Raw genomic sequence first — 20,242 nt, 5'->3', positions numbered from 1 at the left:
ATTACAATAAAATGTATGAAGTATATGCAAATAGACAAAATAGATTTGTTTTTTATATTTGATTGTGAATTAACCCTTGGGTGCCCCGGACGTAACGGTTACATCCTGGGCAGCGCCGCCCGGGTGCCCAGGAGGTAACTGTTAAGTCCTGCACCAGGCCCTCGCGGGAAGCTCTAGCACCCCCCCTCCCCCCATTGTCCACCGAGGGCCTCCTCCCACCCCAGGGCAGGGCTGGAGGGTAAATCGCTTCCCCTTCCACCCCCGCCCGCACCCCATCCAGTGAAGTCTGATGAAGTCAGTGCGCAATAGCGCTCGGACCTCATCAGAGGTTGCCTCTTATCACACTGGAAGCATGCTGGGTTGGGGGAGGCAGGAAGCCTCCTAGATGCCAGGGAATTTTAAAAAAAAAATAAAAAAAATAATGGGGTGGTGGCTACCAAACAGAATGGGCATGGTTATGCCCTCATCCCAACTGAAGGGGGTAAGTCTTTCAGCTCTCCCCCCGCACACTAAAACATCTTATTCCACGGCAAGCAAGAGGACATTTGATTATTTGGGTTTTGGTTTTACATTTGGGCCAGGAGAGCTTGGCTAACTCAAAATCGTCCCACTTGGAATGGTGAGGGCTGCACTTTTTGGATTTTGGGACGCAGCCATGTTGAACAATTTATGAGGCCTAGACACATCTGAAAACTAAACATCTGCTTCACATGCACCCGCACTATTTTCTTACCCACAATGCCCTGCAAACCTCCAACTTTGCTTGAAATCACACATTTTTCCCTCAGTTTTTGATGGAATCTACAGGAATCCACAAAATTCTAACCACCCAGCACTGTCGCATCTAGACCGCTAAAAATTCTGCCCTACTTGTCAGCCTAAAAACTTTTTTTTTTTCCCAAACTGCCCTTTTGGACCCATTTTGGTTCCCCTCATTTTCGACATGTTATTGGCTCTTCCCTGTCACAGGCACTTGGAACGCCTACACAAGTGAGGTAACATTTTTAACTGGAGACTGAGTGGAAAGTGGGGTGGTAGGAAATTTGTGCTGGTGCGATGATCCGTCACAGAAATGTGGGAAAAATGAGATTTTTTAGCTGAATTTAAAGTTTGCTAAGGATTCTGGGTAAGAAAACACTGGATGATTCACGCAAGTCACACCTCTCTGGCCACCCTCCGGTGTCTAGTGAGGTCACAAGTGAGGTACTATTTTTTATCGGGAGACTTGGGGGAATGCTGGGTGGAAGGAAATTTGTGGCACCACTCCAAAACTTTCTATTACCAAAATGTGAGGAAAAAGTATTTTTTTTTTTTTGCCAAATTTTGAGGTTTGTAAAGGACTCTGGGTAACAGAACCTGGTGAGAGCCCCACAAGTCACCCCATCCTGGATTCCCCTATGTGTCTAGTCTTCAAAAATGCACAGGTTTGGTAGGTTTCCCTAGGTGGCGGCTGAGCTAGAGGCCAAAATCCACAGCTAGGCACTTTGCAAAAAACAAGTCAGATTTCAATGTAGAAATGTGATGTGTTCATGTTGTGTTTCCTGACATGGGCATTAGGCCTACCCACGCATGTGAGGTACCATTTTTATCTGAAAACTTGGGGGAACACAGAATAGTAGAATAAAGGTTATTGCCCCTTGTCTTCCTCCTCATTTTTCTCTTCCAAATGTAAGACAGTGTATAAAAAAGGCATCTGTTTGAGAAATGCCCTGTAATTCACATGCTAGTGCGGGGACCCCAGAACTCAGAGATGTGCAAATAACCACTGCTTCCCAACACCTTATCTTGTGCCCATTTTGGAAATACTAAGGTTTCCTTGATACCTATTTTTCACTCTTTATATTTCAGCAAATGAATTGCTGTATACCCGGCAGACAATGAAAACCCGTTGCAAGATGCAGCTCCTTTATTGGCTCTGGGTACCTAGGGGTCTTGATGAACCTACAAGCCCTATATATCCCGACAATCAGAAGAGTCCAGCAGACGTAACAGTATATTGCTTTTGAAAATCTGACATGGCGGAAAAAAGTTACAGAGTAAAATGTAGAGAGAAATTGCTGTTTTTTCACCTCAATTTCAATAGTTTTTTTATTTCAGCAGTTATTTTCTGTAGGAAAACCTTGTAGGATCTACACAAATGACACCTTGCTGAATTCGGAATTTAGTCTACCTTTCAGAAATATTTAGCTGTCCGGGATCCAGCATTGTTTTCACACCCATTTCTGCCACTAACTGGAAGAAGGCTAAAAGCACAAACAATTGTAAAAATGGGGTATGTTGCTGTAAAATGCCAAAAATGTGTTGAAAAATGTAGTTTTCTGATTCAAGTCTGCCTGTTCCTGAAAGCTGGGAAGGGGGTGATTTTAGCACCGCAAACCATTTGTTGATGCCATTGTCAGGGAAAAAAACAAAGGCCGCCTTCTGCAGACCTTGTTTCCCATTTGTTCTAAAAAAACGAAATTGTCACTGTATTTTGGCTAATTTCTTGGTCTCCTCAAGGGGAACCCACGAACTCTGGGTACCTCTAGAATCCATAGGATATTGGGAAAAAAGGAAACAAATTTGGCCTGGGTAGCTTATGTGGACAAACAGTTATGAGGGCCTAAGCGCAAATTGCCCCAAATAGCCAAAAAAAAAGGCCTGGCACCTGAGGGGGGGAAAGGCCTTGCAGTGAAGGGGTTAAACAAAACATGTCAATATATCAGAATTTGTTATGTGTACACTTGTTTTTATATTTTCTGTGCATTGTTTTGAGGTTCAAATCATAGAAATAGGTTAGGCAGGGTGTCCCTGGTTTCCAATGATGAATCAGTTGGGGGGGAGGGGGGCCCCAGATTCCAGTAATGATTCAGTGGTGGTTGACAGAAAGCAAAAGGTTAGGAACTGCTGGGCTACATTTTGTTAAATCACTACAGATGTAATGTTTTCCTAGACTCGTGTTTCACTGTGTCGTATTGATGTAACTTGTCGCTTTGATGATCAAATCAGCTTTAATCACCCTTTCCTCAAGTAAAATGTAGATAATGGTCTTGTTCTTTTACTAGTAAAATATATGAATACCACTTCCCCAGACAGATAGAGAGAAAGTGCTGCATTTGTAATAACTGGTATGTTTTCTTCAATGAAAGAATTACACATACAAATAATTTCCAAACTGGGATACAACACCATGGATACCATACATAGCAAATGATGTTTAATGCACCTTATACTTTGTAAAGATTGCATAAAATGTAGGGTGAACTAATTTTGTAAGACCAATTCTTCCACTGAGAGGCTTTTTTTGGTTCCTTTATGTAAAGTGTGACCAAAACTGGTGTCAGGAATTGTGCCCTACACAGCTGCAGGGGAATCTCCCTCATCCCCAACCCATTACTCTCGAATTCTGTCTGTGTATACATACACTGAAATTCTGGCGCTCTCATCTTGTGGCACCCTAGACAGACGAGAAAAGTCTTGCTACAGGACCAACCCAAGGGTCATTTTCCCTCATTAGCATCGTATATAAGTCTTCTTACTTTATAAATGTTCTAAGTGCATACACAAAAAGTCATTTAGAGTCACAAGCTCTCATTTTTCAGAACGTCTGTAAGGAACAGAAGGGGTATACCATTGCTTCTTGAAAGAAGAGGCATATCAACTGACCATCTCTAAGGCAGGCAAGATTTATTTCAATTTGGATCTTACAGCAGTATGACACTAGTAAGATGTTAATCAGTATCCAGGACTTGTAATCCAAGAAGACATCTTATCAGATGAGCTAGTGTTGAAGGGCTGACATACTGCTAGAACATTTCATACAAACACGTTCTTTGTATCAAGAGATGAGCTCTAGAGGAACAACATAAAAAAACAGCATCTTCACTGAGACTGTTTGTGACTAAATGAAGAGCCATACGCATTTGTTTCGGATACTCTGTGGGCAGTAGCCAGACCAGAAAGCCAGAGGTTGGCTTGAGAGGATCTTCAAAGTGCACAGAAAAGAAATGCCAAGTACTAAAATCAACAGGGAATGAAAAGAAAACAACATGTAAACCAGCAGATAAGGAAAAAAAAAAAAAATCAACTACCACATATACAGATATATTTGCCTGGTCAGTGAATCTTCAGTTGTATGTTTTGTCAGCAGAATTGAAAAAGAAGTTGCTTCAGTGGTCACTTATCAGTAGAGTCAGGATTCTCTCTATATACAATAGTTCACAGGTGGACGTTTTGTCATCCGCTACTGCACTAAACTGAAAAATGTGCTAAAATGCACACGTTATGTTTGGAGGCAGCTTATGCATACTAGGCATATCATTTGTTACATTTACTTGCAACCTCGAGCAAGGTCCAACTGAAATGAATGAATGGCTGCATGATTTTTTTTTCCTGTTTCCTGGGTTTTCCGCAGGTATGGATATTTCCAAACTAGGTATATGCCAGCTCCATTGGCAGCTCTGAAGTGAATGATATTCAGTGCCATCAGGGAGCCACGCAGGCATACAGAACCATCTGATAAAAAAAGTATTGACAAGACAGGAGATATGGGTTTCATGTACTAAATGTATGCAACGTAAGCAGTGTCGTAACCAGGGTACTACAAACCGCCATGCAAGCTTGGAAAAAAAGGCCCATTAAACCAATGATCAGTAATGTAGAAAGAAAAAGAAAAAAAAGTGATAAATGGGTGCAGACGGACCCTCAGATCCCTGGGCCCCGGTGCTCCTGCTGCATCATTAGAACCAGTGCTTCAGAGTGTAACCACAATTAGGGCTAGATGAACTTCAGAAATGAAAATCAGTGTTTTGTTTTGGAAATCACACTTGCCTTCGGTGAAGTACCAGTTTTTGTTTTATTGCCAATTAAAGGTAGGCTGGCAAAAAAGCCTACACATTATAGTCCTCTAATTTCTACAGCACGAGAAAAGAAGTACTATTACGAAGGCTTTCTTGCCCTTGACCTTCATGTAACACAGAAACAAAAAGAGGACTGTTGAAGGTAAGAGAGTCTTCATTAGACAGCGAGTACTCTGTTGAAGGTAGAAATGTCCTCCTAAGTGAGAATTAAATACTTTTAGGAGCTGAGGTGGGATGCGATTGAGAAAGTCTCAAGCCAATGGTTGGAGGAGGCTGGTTATGGAAATGGAAAAAAGGGAAATAGATGACATGAGTGGACTCAAGGCAAAGATAATACATCTGTTTCACAGGCAGACTTTAAAATAGATTGAGTCTGTTACAATGCTTAGTAATCCTTGGAACACACTGCCGAATTTTCTTGCTCATTAGAGTGAAAAGGCAGGAGAGAAATAAAATGAGGATTTAGGCACAGAACCTGCATGCACTTGAACACTAACTCGCAACCTTGCCCCCTCCCCCACCCCAACCCCCAACAGCACAATGAAACACATGTATCTCTGTTCCAAGAGTATGTTGCAAACAAAAGCTACATTTCTTACATCTTTGGAGAGCAACATCTGGTAGTAAAAATTCAAATATCAAACTGGTGTTTCAGACTGCTTCCACGTAGCCTGCACCCACATGCTTGGTTTTCAGTTGATTTACCTCAAGCCTTTACAGTGAGCAATACATTCTGAAATACTCAAGCCAACAGCCTGGACCACTGCTACCTCACAGCATACCTTTCTGCTGGACAGCATGTTTTTGGGGATGATAGCAACTATCGTCACAGAATCAAGTGAAAAATAGTGCTAGTGGTTAAAAAATAAACAGACCAAGATTTCCAAAACAATTCTTATTCATTGTGTCAGACAAATAAATGTGACAGACAAGTAAATTAGCAAGTAGGGTGGAAGAAATATTTGAGTACATCAGCAAGTATGTTTGAACCATGATCACCAGAGTCTAAAAAAAAGTAATATCAGTGATGTCACAACATGCTTCAATGGTGCGCAATTGCTGAAAGTTACGTCTGCTTTAATGCAATTTGGCACCAAACATGCTAGAAGATAGAGGTTATGCTTAAGAGACCTAATTTTGATTAGGAGAATGTGGCTAAATGCTAACACATTACGTCTGACTTATATTCAGATGTCATATAAGTTGAAGAAAGGGGCTCATTCACTCACAGGTAGATGGGTGCTTTTTCTATTAGGCTGCTTTTTGGGTACAGATTTAATGAATAAAAGTTCCTCCTCTGGAGAAAGTAGAACCAGTGGCTTCAGTTGCGCATGAGGAAGAATGTGACTGTTGGATAGAAGGTGGGGACCGTTGAAAAAGGTGTCATGAGGCCCCCTTTAAATGAGGGCAGGTAGGTTCCCTTATACTCCTCACACTTTGCAGCAATCAGAGAGACCTCCTGTTGCCCATCACTGACTGCCCAAAACTACATGAACACAACACTGCTCAATACATGTGGAATCTAAGACCTTGCATCGCAGGTTCAATAACAGTTATCCTGCTATCAGTGGTGGGTGGCGTGTGAGATCCCCATGCATTTGCAGCCTTGCTGGAGGGGTGTATGGTCTGTAGGGTGTTTCTTATGACAGCCAACGGTACATTGCCAGGTGTCTGGATAGGTTTGAATTCAGCCTGGTAGTACTGTACCATTCTTTCTTGATGGATACCTCAGAATGGCAGATCAGCTTTAGGATCTGAAGGTGTTCTGTATAACAGATTGCAATGCTCTGGCAAAAGCTTTTTAAAAGTAGTTTGACAAATATCATGGTCTTCTACCATTAGCCACCTTACAGCCATTATCTAATATCCTCAGTTAAATAAGAAGTATGCAAGGAAATCATAACAGGGAAAGAGGTGTGGCGAGTGAAATGGGGAACTGGAGGGAAAATGGAAGATTTTGAGGATTGATTCCTTGGTTGTTTGAACAGTGTCTATCGTTGCCATAGTCCTGAAAGATCTGGGCCGGCAGCTGCAGTACAGGTTTGGAGAGATGCCACTGTCTGATAGCTAAGTCATTAGAACAGCCTCTGAATTATCTGTATTTATGGGTAAATTGCTTAGCTGGTGTCTCTACCCACAGATAATGTGCTGTAGCATGACTATTCTTGAATCGTTCCAGCACCAAATTAGCCTTTTTCTCTGAAGAGTGAAGAACCATCAAAGGGTGCATCTACTACCGATGGCTGTAGGTCTCTAGAAAATCCAGCCATGACATCTAAGCAGTGATGTCAATAGCTGGAACATCGATGGGCGGTGAGACTTACGTCAACAGAGCTGTTGGTGTACAGCTGGTCGTGACATCGAAGTGTCTGAATGTCTTCTTGTACTCACTACAGGCAAAGCAGACATAGGCTTGCTAGAGATTTTTTCTTGAGGCTCATATGATGTAAAAGTCGATTCCTCCAAAGAAGGTTATATTTTATGTTAGGCTGCCAGTGCCCAGTTGTCATTTTTTATGCTTCTCAGTGCGAGCCGTTTGAACTGACCAATCCATAGAGGAGGAGGTATTTATAGCCTTAGAGTTTGGCAATCACCTTGGAGGCATCCTTCACGATCATGGCAGTTTTTCACCGAGATGTTTCTACAAATTTTACAGCGTTAAGGCCTTTTATCAGGGTCCAGGCAGAAGATTCAGCTTGTCTGAGGATCATCTTTATAAATGTCCACCTTTCCACAAGTCTCAGTATTAGAAGAGGCTTCTCTTTGAGGTTTCCATTTGGAGAAAAAATATCTTTCTCAGCTAATCAGAAGATTTTGTTGGATAACACAACAAAAACAGAAACGTTTTAGAAAAGGAATGCAGAGGATAAACTAGACTCATCTGTCTGAAAGGAGAGCAAGGTCCTGGGACTCAATTCCCACACAAAGTGCAGTAGACATCTCAAGTGAGATGGCCTTTGGAATGGGTAAGGTTAGGGTACTCTCTTCTCATTGGTTGGACTTTAGCTTTTTTGTACTGATGTTACCTGTCTAGAAATTTGCACTGTCTTAAGACGTGCAAGAGTGTTATGCTCTCAGACTGCTTTTGTATGGTTCTCATGGGACTCCCACCTAAACAAAGGGGAAATTGTTCAATTGTATGAATCTATGAAAGGTGCAGTGCTGGAAAATCATTACTGTTATCAGAACTTAGCAGTAAGCAACTTCTTAGTCGACAAGGTACAGTGGTCAATCTTCAAACATCGAACTGGCAGAGCGTTAAAAATGTGTTATCCTAGTAGGATTCTGAATCATCGTGACTATTTGTCTGTCCGCCACATTTGTAATAAATTTTAAATGCTGTTATTGGCAAAACAAACTCTGGCCCTCCACGGCACAAATTAACTGGCAAGGGAATGCTTTTAAAGAAGAGCATAATATGCCAGCAGGGCGATGTGTAGCTATATATGCTTTCAAGAGCGACAGAGTGCATCATTACTATATGTGGCTTGAGATAATTGCAATGGAAGACTCTGCTGTAGTTCCCAGTACTTTGAATTCTGTAACTTGAACACAGTAGCTAAAAATAAAAATAGATCCTTATTGTTGCACACCCATGAATTTAAAAGTAATTGGGAAAATGTTTTACTATTGCAGTGAGAACACCAGATTACACACATATATCCTAAATACTACAGGACAAAAAATAAATAACAGTTACTTAGGGAAAATGAAGTGCAAAGGCTGTCGTCCTGAATCCAGTAGAGATGCAAATCTCGTTTTGTGCACAAACTCCCATTTGTGTCAGGTTTACAAGTCAGGTCCAAATTGGCATGACACAAGAGTTTGTAAATCCTGTGTGCAAAGAGCGCAAAATACATGTTTGGGCAACTCGGAAAGGGTGAATTAATGAGTAATTGGCATGTAATTGCTCATCCAGAGGAGTCCAAATTGGAATTGGGTACAAAGCACATTTTGCAACTCCATATTTTCACAACTGCTGGAATCAGAGCCAAAGCCAATGTGTTAGAGTGAAGGACATGCTTACATTTCACTAGCATGCTGGACCCATGAGAAGAGCTACTCTTATGCACCTTAACATGCACATCTTCAGGAGCAGAAGAGAACGAGGAGTGTGGGATCCATCTCCACATTATGCTAAACACTCAAGTAAAAGCAAGAAGGACTACATATCTCATGGAGCCACCGGATGCTCACAAGACTTGCTAATAGTGGAGGTCATCTTGAATGCCTACGGTAAAAGTTCCAAAGGGTTCAGAACGTCTTTCATAGACAATCGTGATAGATATTTGCTGCAACCTGAACTTTCTGTTCCAAGCTAAAATACTTGTAAACTGTTAACCTGGGAAGTCGACTAAAGACATAATTGTTTCCAGGGAGTATTTATGGATCAAACTTTCAAATATTATTGAGACTTGCACTCTGGGTTTTTCACCAGAAGCTATTAGAATTACAAACTAAATTATGCAATTTGTATTTTCACGAGCCCTCTGTTAGGATATCAAACTCTATTTTGCGCTTTGCTTTACACCAGGAGTCATGTATTAGGATTACAAACTCATTGCACTGTATTATTCTCAGAAGGAGTAATCTGATTGGATTTTGACCTCACTAACCTGTGCAATATGTTCTCTTAAAAAACGTCAACATATTCACATTGGTATATAATTGTTGTTGGGAGACAAATATATTATTAACCTAATTCAATGGACACAAACAGAACCACAGAATGTTATATATAACATTGAAGCGCAGAAGAAATAAGGAGTTTCATTTCATGGTAGAAAGTGTGAAATAATGAGTGTCGATGCTCCTGCACACCAGATTTAGCCCAGTGGTGGAACCTGGCAGTGTGACGATACTGAGCGTGTGTTTTTATCTTTTATGTCCTATTTTTATTTCTCTGTCTCTACTGCTGGCCAGCACATAAATAGTGTGAGTTAAGTTGTGGTTTCAGTGAAGTGTGGACACTACCTTGGCTCCCGTTGGATCCAGATTGTAAAACTGACAACGATGAGACCAGGGAACAATCAATAATCCTGTAGGATTTAACCCAACAATACACTTTGTGGAAACCTGCATATCTACAAGTTTAAACCTTTGATGACTAGTAAGGAGGGAGAAGCTTCTAAAATATTATACAAAGTATGTGAGTTAGCTAATGGGAAAAGAGTCTGACAAAGTACCTTCAAGTCACAGTTAAGAATCACAGCTGAGAGAACAGAGTTTTTCATCTCTCTAAGGATGTTAAAACAATCTAATGGATAAAGGCGAACATAGTGCATATTATTAATTAAACTGTAGAAAATCATTTCTGATGTGCTCTATATAAATGGCCACAATAACCATTCTCATTGTCAACATTTATAAGGTGTTTATCAATCTTTTCCTTCTAAATATGATATTCTATATTTAAAAGGAAAAAGGATTATATGATTAGTTTCTTCTGAAATGCAGTAACATTTACAGTTCTTTACAAAAACATATCAAATCTACTTTTTCAGCATCTCCCAGCGCAAGATATCTACCAACTGTTTTTTTTTTAAAAATTGATAAACATGCGGTCAAGCATTAAGGGAAGACCAAGCCAAGAGAGGGAATCTACGAATCAGAAAGGCAATGTTCATATTTTACAATGGCAACTGATACTATGGTTGGTACCATAGAAAAAATAGAAAGGGTCTCTGCAGTGGAATGTGCAGTATAAACGGTACCCAAGCAATGTTTGCATGATTGCCAGTGAAGAAACTGCAAACGAAACAAGACTGAAGACAGTTAGTGATGGGTGCAAATAGTGTACACTTAGTATTCCTAAACAATGATATATAGTCGTGACATGGGAGATAAACTTGTGGGAAAATAAAATGCTCAGACACTTATAGTAACTGATGATCCTAGGTCTCTTACACATTTTTTGCATATGTGATTAATAAAATGAACCACAGTACCATAACCATCCAAAAACTTGCTTCAGGCTCGTGGAAGAACTGCCGGTTTTTCTGTGTATGCAAGGACTGTGCTGGCTTCAATGGACTGAAAGTCCTAAAGAAGTACAAAATGGGAACACAGTTAGCTTATTTACAAAGAAAACATGAGATTGCCACAAAAATTCAATAGTCCGAAATATGTTTCAAGTTTCCTACCTGGTGAACTGTATTATTGCTTCACATAAGCCAACATTTCGTATTTTTTCATTCTTTTCAACCTCATTTGGATGGTAAAATAGAATTTTCTTCTCCTCCTAACAATATATAAGATCAAATAAGTCACACAGGAGGCAACATTTTTCCAAATATGGTTCAACTGCAAACCAAAATTTAGACTAAATGAGGGGAGACGACCATATATTTTGTACGTTTAAGTTCGGATCTCAATTCCAGTGCAATGAAGTTCAGCAAAGTTTCATCCGGAGGAAAATATTGTTAAATTAAGATCTGAATGAAGGAGTTTCTTAAAATTACTGAAGCCTATTAAAGCAACCTTGAGAAGGGTTTTTCAGATTTTGTTAGGTTTTATTATTCTTATATCATTTAATCTAGATACTTGTAGAAATCACTTAAATACCTATGTCTTTCCACTATGAGTCACCTTCAATGGTGGCATTCCAAAAATTATAGGTATTGATAGAACTTGCAAATATTGCTTACTTTGCTTTTGCTATTGCTATTGCTTATTGTAACTCTCCAAGGTACCTCTCTCCACTTTTCCATCCCAGTAACAACTCCAAAGTTAGCTCTCCCTGACTTTGTACTTATAAGACCTGTCAACATGATATTACATTAGAAGACTAAACAAGTAACTAGGCATCTAGATCACCAAAGCATCCCTACACGGACTGGGAAGTGCATGACAACTTTGGCTAACTCCCTTCACCCATGCAAGGGCACTGTGACTAAGACACCTACACCATTCCAGCTATCAACCAATAACATTCCACTACCAATCAAACAAGGACAACAATTACAAACATGTATTGTGAGATGTCGGAATATCCACATGCCTACGGCGTCATCCATTGGGAAAACCCAGATTCTGGAAGGCATTGAGTTCAGAATGAAAAGCAAGGGCATCAAGAACACACTACAGAAGTAAGATACCAGATAAACTGGAAAAACCCTACAACTGTTAGATCAAAAACTCAAAGCCCAAAGAAGAACCTAGTTCTATTATAGCAGAAAGTATAAGGCGTGTGCTCTGTGGTTTGGTGGACAGTGGATCCTAAATCATTTCCTTTAAGAGCACACTCCACTTGGAAACACTGCTAAGATTCATAAACCTCATAGAATTAACGGTTCATGCAAATGGTGTATGTCACTGTCCAAAAACCTTATTATCAATGTACCTTACTCTTGAGAAATTCATCATGAATTCAGATGTCCTGTAAGAGTTTTCAGGAGCGTGCTACAGAAGAAGCACAATGTTTTCTGTCACATTACTTGGATCTGAAAATTATACATGGACGATTATCATATTCGACATGCAGCTACAGCAGAGGAAATATTATTTTAATCCTTGATGAGTATTAAGGCCATGTTTTTCTTAGTTCAACTCTCATCAATAATATTGAAAAAGGCCCAAGAGCTGCCCATAATCCAAACATAAGCGTGGATGTCTGGGTCGGTCATCTAAAATCTCATTTCAAGGAAAGCATCCAGGATGAAAACGTGCCAGCACAATTGGAGAGTGGCAACTGGACTACTGAGGTACAGCCCTCCTTAGCATTCACTCATACAGAAATAATTAAGATCATTGAAACATCATGAACCAACTGTGCCCCAGGTCCCAATGGGCTACAATAAGCACTGTTTAAATATTCAACATCAAAATGGGCAACCTTCCTTGCAGCAATGTTTAATCATATCCTGGTAACAGGGGTCATTCCGGGCAGCTGGAAGGGCTCAATAATCCATACCATCTACAAGGGAGCTATCACTTCCTCTCCAAACAATTACCGTTTAATCGCATTTCTGGATGTGGACCTTAAGTATTTCTCTATGCGCCTACTTCAAAGCCCTGAGTCATGGGCAGCAGACAACGGCAGATCACCACTTAACCAAAAAGCTTCACTATGAATCAAGGCACGCTAATAAACCTCAAGGCGTTGAATCTGACCACCAATAGAGCGAAGGCCACTGGGACCATGCTTTACTTGTGTTTCATGGACTTGAAGGCAGCTTTCGAGTGCGGTAAACTCTGGGCAAAACTTCAGCAATGAGAGTTACAGACAAACACCCTGAGTGCCATTAGATTACTATATTCCAACACATGGGTCAAGATCATGTTCAGGGAGGGTATCCACCTATCAAGGGAAGTGTTTTAGCACCACTTCTCTTTAAATTTATACATTGCAGACCTTTCTTCAGATCTAGACGATCAGACAGTGCATGCACCCAGCCTTGGTAGTCAGCAACTTTCCAACATGCTGTATGCAGATGACCTGCTGCTGCTCAGTAATGCCAGAATGGGCCTACAAAGACTGCTGAACTGTCTAGGGTCGTACGAAGTGAGCTGGAAATAAATCATGACAAAAAAACGAAAGTGATCGCCCTTAATCGCTGAATCACCAACCAGCGCCAATGGCATCCTAATGGCAAGATTACTGATGAAACAGCTACATATAAAGATCTAGGGGTTAAGATAGATGCAAAAGGCATGTACAGCATCAAAGGAAGGTGATAAAGGGAAAAGCTCAGGCCCTCAATCATGCCTTTATAACACTAGCAAGAACTAATCCGGGGCATAAACTTAAACCGCTGGCATCGGTTATGAAGGCTATCCTATTACCCTTTTTTCATATGGCACAGAAATAATGATCGGTGCTGAGGCAGACCTTTTGGACAAACTAATGGGTAGATCATACAAGCAAGCATTTCGGCAGCCTAGGTCAGCATCTCCTACTCAAGTTAGTCTGGAATTTTTGCTAGTAAGGCAGTCGCTTGCTAGGCCTGCGGCATTCAAAAAATTCTGTCACAAATTGCGGCAATCGGCCAAAAGAACACTGACAAATCTAGTATGGTTGGAAATTAATCTTGAAAAGGGTAATGGTGATTATATGAAATATCTAAAAAAAAAAAAAAAAAAAAAAAAAGCATAGAGACTAGAACTGGGTGATCTATAAATCAATCCATCAGACTGCAAAGTCAGACAGAAGACAAGGAGAACGCGTTTAAGCGGTCGCATGTGTGGCTGGCTCAAAAATCTACAAAACCCATAGAGTCACCCATTCTGGACGCCACCTAATCCCTGAAGAAAAAGCAGAGGTTACCAACGCTAAAATTTAGTGATATTCCAATGCTAGACCTTCAGTCAAAGTGGAGGGAAGATGTCCTAAGAGTAGACCAGAAATGCTGCTTACGCCATCAGGTAGATGGAGCACTGCTGCATTATTTGCATATGACCAGCCCTGGCCCCACCAGATAATAAGCACAATGTTTTTTTTTTTTTTTTTTTTTTATCACATTGGGGATAAGATCCTGCAGACCAGTCTTTATTGAGTCATATAACCCAAGGAATATCATGCTGAACATCAGGCTAGTACAGTTTCTGGAAGTCTTTAAATCACTCATCAGGTGTACTAGATGAATAATGAAGAAGGCCCTTGATAAAACCTTTTGCATAAGTCTGTATACAATAATCTAGCTAGCTGTAATCCTGGACCGGCACACTTTGCATAAATCTGCACTTTGTAAACTAGCATGGGCAGGTCCTGAATATCTTAACAGGGTATAGCTTGGCTAGTCATCTAGCACCTTGATATTCATCCTTAAAATGAAAAGTGGTTAATTTGCACCTTTTTGCGTAATTTTGCTCACTGTATCTGTTAGTAAACGCACCAATATTGACAATCCGCTCTGATCTGTACACATGATCCATGGCAGATTGCTTGGGACCTGGACCGCATGTCATCACGACTGGCCTTTTAACATCGTCAAATTGTGCTAGCTTGGCCAGTTATTTTACCTTCAGATAGTCGTCACAAAATTTATAATTGGTTTGTTTGCACATTTTAGGAAATTTTGCACATTGTATCTTTTGGTGCATGTATTAATGCTGATATTGTGTACTGTACAGAGTCAGATTGATTCCTCTTTTCACTTTTGGAATTTATGGTTTTTATTAACTAATAAAAAATTGTTTACTACTACTACTAGTTCAACATTTGCAAATTTAAACTCAAGCAGCCACCTTCTGAAGAAACAAGGTGACAGGAAGAAAAAAAACACTGTCATGCATCTAGCCAACTATCACTACATTGGGGAAATCAATCCTATAAAATATCTTAATTTTCAGTGGTTTTAAAAATAATGTTGCAATTTGCTCTGTTTGCTTCTACCTCTGAGGTGCACACACTGCTTGGCAGTGTAAAGGTTGGTTCATGAGTAGAGACAGCAACTGTAGCAGCTGCATAGCCTGCTCATACTTCGTGGCCGATTCCACACAGAGTCAAGGAGACATGCCCAGCTTCCTCTCACACTGACAATGGTGGGCAGTTCCAGGTACAGCATGTCCCAGAGCATTCTGCAGTTACTGTAAAGTAGTAAACGATCAGAACTGTGCATTTCAGTAACAGAATGGTGGAACTTAGCAATGCAGACACCAGAGAGGTGTGGGGTGCTGATGTTTTGGCTGAAACAGAATGAAGCAAGGGAGAACAAGGGACGTCCAGGTATGTGTAGGTGTGAGGCTACACTAGCTAAGAGGAATTATCACATTAAACCCAATGCTTATGCTAATCCAACACCACCTGACGATAAGCAGAAGCTTAAGAATAAATGTCAGTCATCAAGCTTCAAGCCATCTCCAAGACTGCTCTCGTCCACGAACTATAGCCCAAATCTAACCACAAAAAAGGCATGAAACCCCTCTGTGGAAATCTAATACAGTTCCTAAGAGTTCCTTCTGCATGGCAGTTCACCAGCCAACATATAAGAGGACAATTTGAGGGTCCATACAGTTGCATAAGAAGACTCTGAGCACTGACAGAATAGTAATATAGCTCCAGGAGTTGGGTATTATTATCAAATGCAAGGGAACACCTGTACTAGTAGTGCCACAAGGCCAACTATTACAACAACTCTTTATCCATCTTTGTAGCCACATGATTGCTTAGGGGTTGGAGGGTGGCCATGAAAGAGTTCGGGTTGGAAAATACAAGGCATCTTAGTGGGAGGGTTTTCAAGCAGCCCCAAAGGGCAACGGGAAGATGCCACTACCCTCAAATGATTTAATCTCATAAAATATACTAGAACACTCAAATGCGAGAGCCTGTTCAATATGTGGAAATCAAGTGCTTATTATAAATATTTGGTGTCACAAAAACAGGCAGTGGAATTAAAGTGTTGCAGCTTTGCAAATCAATTTAACTGCCAGTATCATGTATCAATGGTTTGAAACATAAATGATTTGTATAAACACAGTATTTAAGCGCTGGCATTAGTCAAACTATAGAAATTGCTCTTAACTTATTGTTGTGATGTTACCCGTTATGAAATATGTTACTTAAATATGTACATCTAGTCAGAATGCATTGAAACAAACGTACAGTGAATGCAGATCAAAGGACATCATTAACATATATTTACAAAGCAGGTATACAACAATTTCACAGAGATCTGTAACAAAACAAATGAGGCATAAATCATGAGTCAGTTTTTGTAAAGTATCTACAGCATCATTGTAAGATAAGTAATGAAGAAACCACATTTAAATAACCATTGCACAACAAGAGAAATCACTGCATAAGAAACCATTCAACTACTGACAAAAACTAAGGCTTCCCAGCCAGGGAATTTATTAAGCTAGACTTCCACTGATTTCAAGCTATCTATCCACTTGCATTCTCATAGGCTAAGATCTGTAATCGAACTGCTGCTTGTAGGGGCCAGTATAGTCTGCTTGATTACCTGCCAACGCAAGTACCGGACTATGTTTTTGAGCTCACAGTGTTGGACCAATCGAGCATTACGTCTCCCATGCCATAGCCTGCTTTTGGTCTGTATAATCAAGCTATTTGATTCATGAAAAGTAGTCTTTTGAAAATTTGTAGTTTCAGCAGAACCTTATACACTGACCAAACGGAAGGCGAGCTGTGAGGATGCTGACAACTACAAGTCAGGAAAATAGTGACGGCCAATTAATAACTAAATTAATTATAATACATTAACTCCAATGAAAAAACAGCACATAGTTACTGAGAGAGTTCATCACTATAAATTCAAGAGTACCTTCCTCCATTTCTGAAGGATAAAAATCATACTACAAGTATTTCTATTCAATTACATGGTTACTGGATCTGTTTTTCGAGGTGGCTCATGTGGCATCACAGACAGATTAATTTGCTTTCCATATTGCACTGGTGTGCATGCTTTAGCATTTTTTATTTTCAAACCTCTCTTGCCAATGTCCGTTTACACCGCCACTTTTGGAAGCTGAACACTTTGGCAAATCCAAAGGTCATGCTGAATTATCCATACAGTAAAAGAAAAACTAATTTAATTGACTTCATATGGAAGGATACATTTATTCAAACTGGTGTTCCACACAAAAGGCAAACTGTTGCTTATAGGTAGCAAACAAAATGTAACATTTTCAATGTAACATAGAACAAAACTTTCTAGCGCAATCGGGAATCCAGGTTAAGTGGGCAATTGAGACATGGCTTCATGGGGAAGATGTAACAGAGCTTGATTTACAATCCCCGCCATTATCTATACCTAAACCTGATTAAAAAAATCCTTGGAATTTAAATGGTGAGGACTTTAAGAAACATTTAGAAATGGAAACATGTCAGAGTGGAACAAAAGGCAGCATATTTGAAGAAGCCTTCTATTGATTGTCTAGACTCTAGACAAATATTTATGCTAAATTTTCATTAAAACTTTCCAAATCTTTTATTAATATTCTAGGTTACTGTATTCATATATGGAAAATGTGACGCACTTTGACCTACTTGATACTTTGACTAATGAGTAAAGAACTGTGACGGTGCTGTAGGCCTTCATGAATGTCCTCGTACAAATGACAAACTAAAGTACATTTTAAAGAGGCTAATCCATAAGCTGTCTAGAAGTGCTGATTATGCTTTCACAACTTTTCTGATCTGAATATACATATACTATGATTACTTAAGCAGTACTGACTGCCATTGCAGACATTTTTGTGAGTTAATTGTCAAACTCTCTTCCATCACCTTAGAATGATCTTCAGATTCAGACAAGCTGCATAAGGAGGGGAAGGTACTACAAACACACTATATACACCAAACTAAGAGAGTGACAGCACAGGAATACGTGCTCTACTTCTCAACACGGTTTCAGTCTCTCTCCCAAGTACCTGCCTTCTAAAGCCCTAGATCTGTGTCAAAAAACACTTTGGGCCACTATCCTCTCTACCAACCATGCTGCACTGCTTACTTAAATTTGGTTTCCCATCTGTTTCTCTCATCTAGCCTAGTCCTTCTCTCGACTCTGCTCTCTCTCTCTCACCTCACCAAGATGTATCTCTCTCTGCTCATCATCTCTGTCTCACTCTTCTTTCTTCCCCTGCACCATTCTCTCTTACTTTACTATTAAATGGCTTCAATGTGGGAAAGTAAGAGTACATATTGAATGCTTTTTGAATGGCTAAGCCAAGGTTTATTTTGTATTGCTTTACATTTGAGATCACAATGGTCTAGGGATTCAGTGTTTCACAAAAAAGATTACCTCAAAGTATGCTAATATGTGTGAGGATTTCCTTCGAGTTACATTTAGATTTTTTTTTTATCTACACTGCAATGCAAACTTAGTTTAGAAGCGAAAGCACAGGCGTTGAGGAGCATTTTTCCATCAATGTTTAATGTGATTTTTCATTTAAGTTTAAGAACATCTACAAAACACCAAAGACAAATGATTGTGTAAGAAAACATGAGTACTCACCTCCCCTTCCTTCGGACCAAACGTTGGATTGTAAATAAAGAAATTCAGTAAAGAAGGGGCTTTCTGTTTTTCTTGTGCTGCTGTTGCCATCCTAGGACTGAAAAATACAACAAGTAACATAAATGAGTGTTTCCCGTTTCAAGTTTGTTTTGAACCTGGTCATGTACATCGGAGAAAAGAACAGGCAATGTGCAGGCTCATTCTCAAGTGTGATTACCTTAAGCGGTTTTCAAAAACATAGGCTTGTTCTTAGATAAAACACGTCTCTGACTGCAGATTGCACATGGAAGAGGATAGTAAAATGGAACTCGCAACAGCAAAGGCCATCACATGTTTCAGGAGTAGTCTTAGATAAATGAGGGCACAAGGGGTTGTTCTCACAAAATGCACATAGTCAGATTTGTGGACTATACTTAGCAGGTAGCTAAATGTGAATCAGTTGCTATATAGCTAAGGTTCTGTGAAGCAGGCAGGTCTACATTTAGGTTTATACTTTTAAAATGCACATTTCGGGGTGCTGGTTAGACACGGGTGCTGTTTTTTTAATTTTATTTATTTATTCTTAGTTTTGTATAGTGCAAACAAGACTTATCAGGGCAGCTAAATGCTTTGCAGAGGCAGACATAATAGTTACAATATATTGGAGTGAACACATACATAATTTCAGAATAGCAAAAATATAGAAACGTGTTAAGATCCTATAGAAGTTAAACAAGGGTTTTTTTAACCACATTCGGGCTGCCGGCAGATCCCCTGTAGAGGTTTCCAGTTAGGACTGGAGTTCAAAGAGTAGTATTTTGAGCTCTCTTGAAGGTGCTAAAAGAAGTGATCATCTTAGTAAAGAATGGATTGGAATTACAGATAGTATGAACACACTCTAGGAAAGCTTGGTTTAGAACTCTTGATTTTGTGGCCAGAATTTTTAGGAGAAGTAGATCTGTGCTGCAGAGTGAATGTGCTCCACCAAACACAACTGGTTTGTCAGGTAGATAACCAAGCGAATTCTCAGAAGAGGCCTAGTGACAAATAAAAGCAAACTCAATTCAGAGGAAGCGAGTTGAGCAAAAGCAGGATTGGCAAAATGTGTTACTGTCTGCTGGCTCCAGATAACAGAAAAGTCATGTTTAGGGCGGCTTTCAATGCAGAAAGATGAATGTTTTGGATTCTGGATTGCAGAAAGATACCATAGTCTATTATAGAAAGACAGAGTATGAATCACTGATTTTCGATGAAGACTTAATTTTACAAAAACAGTTTCTGGTGAGCTGTGCATGGATATAGGCTTCAGGTGGCTTGTGGATTTGTGCTTAAAAAAGGCACAATTAGGAGGTCCAGTCTAGACATGCAAGCAGTACAGATGCACATTTATGCAGACAGTAGCTGACAGCAAGCCATAAAATGATCCAAAGAGAACACTTCACTTCTGTGGTCAAGGTGCCCACATATTCCCTTGGCATTTTATAACAAAACTTCAAAATCAGTCATCCA

The 20,242-nt window shown here is 39.9% G+C and overlaps 1 protein-coding gene across 1 annotated transcript in view; it reads right to left on the bottom strand.

Annotated features, from left to right (window-relative positions):
* CCZ1 (CCZ1 homolog, vacuolar protein trafficking and biogenesis associated) overlaps nt 1-20,242 on the bottom strand; it is a 223,559-nt gene that overhangs the window by 176,584 nt on the left and 26,733 nt on the right. The window contains 3 exon segments of the mRNA XM_069210148.1: nt 10,787-10,880; nt 10,982-11,079; nt 18,755-18,851. Of these exon segments, the coding sequence (XP_069066249.1) occupies nt 10,787-10,880; nt 10,982-11,079; nt 18,755-18,844 (282 nt within the window). The 5' untranslated portion in view covers nt 18,845-18,851.

This window comes from Pleurodeles waltl, chromosome 10 (assembly GCF_031143425.1).
Source record: "Pleurodeles waltl isolate 20211129_DDA chromosome 10, aPleWal1.hap1.20221129, whole genome shotgun sequence".
Taxonomy (NCBI): Eukaryota; Metazoa; Chordata; class Amphibia; order Caudata; family Salamandridae; genus Pleurodeles; species Pleurodeles waltl.
Note: the sequence above shows the minus strand (reverse complement) of the source record. Positions and strands in the feature narration are given on the sequence as shown.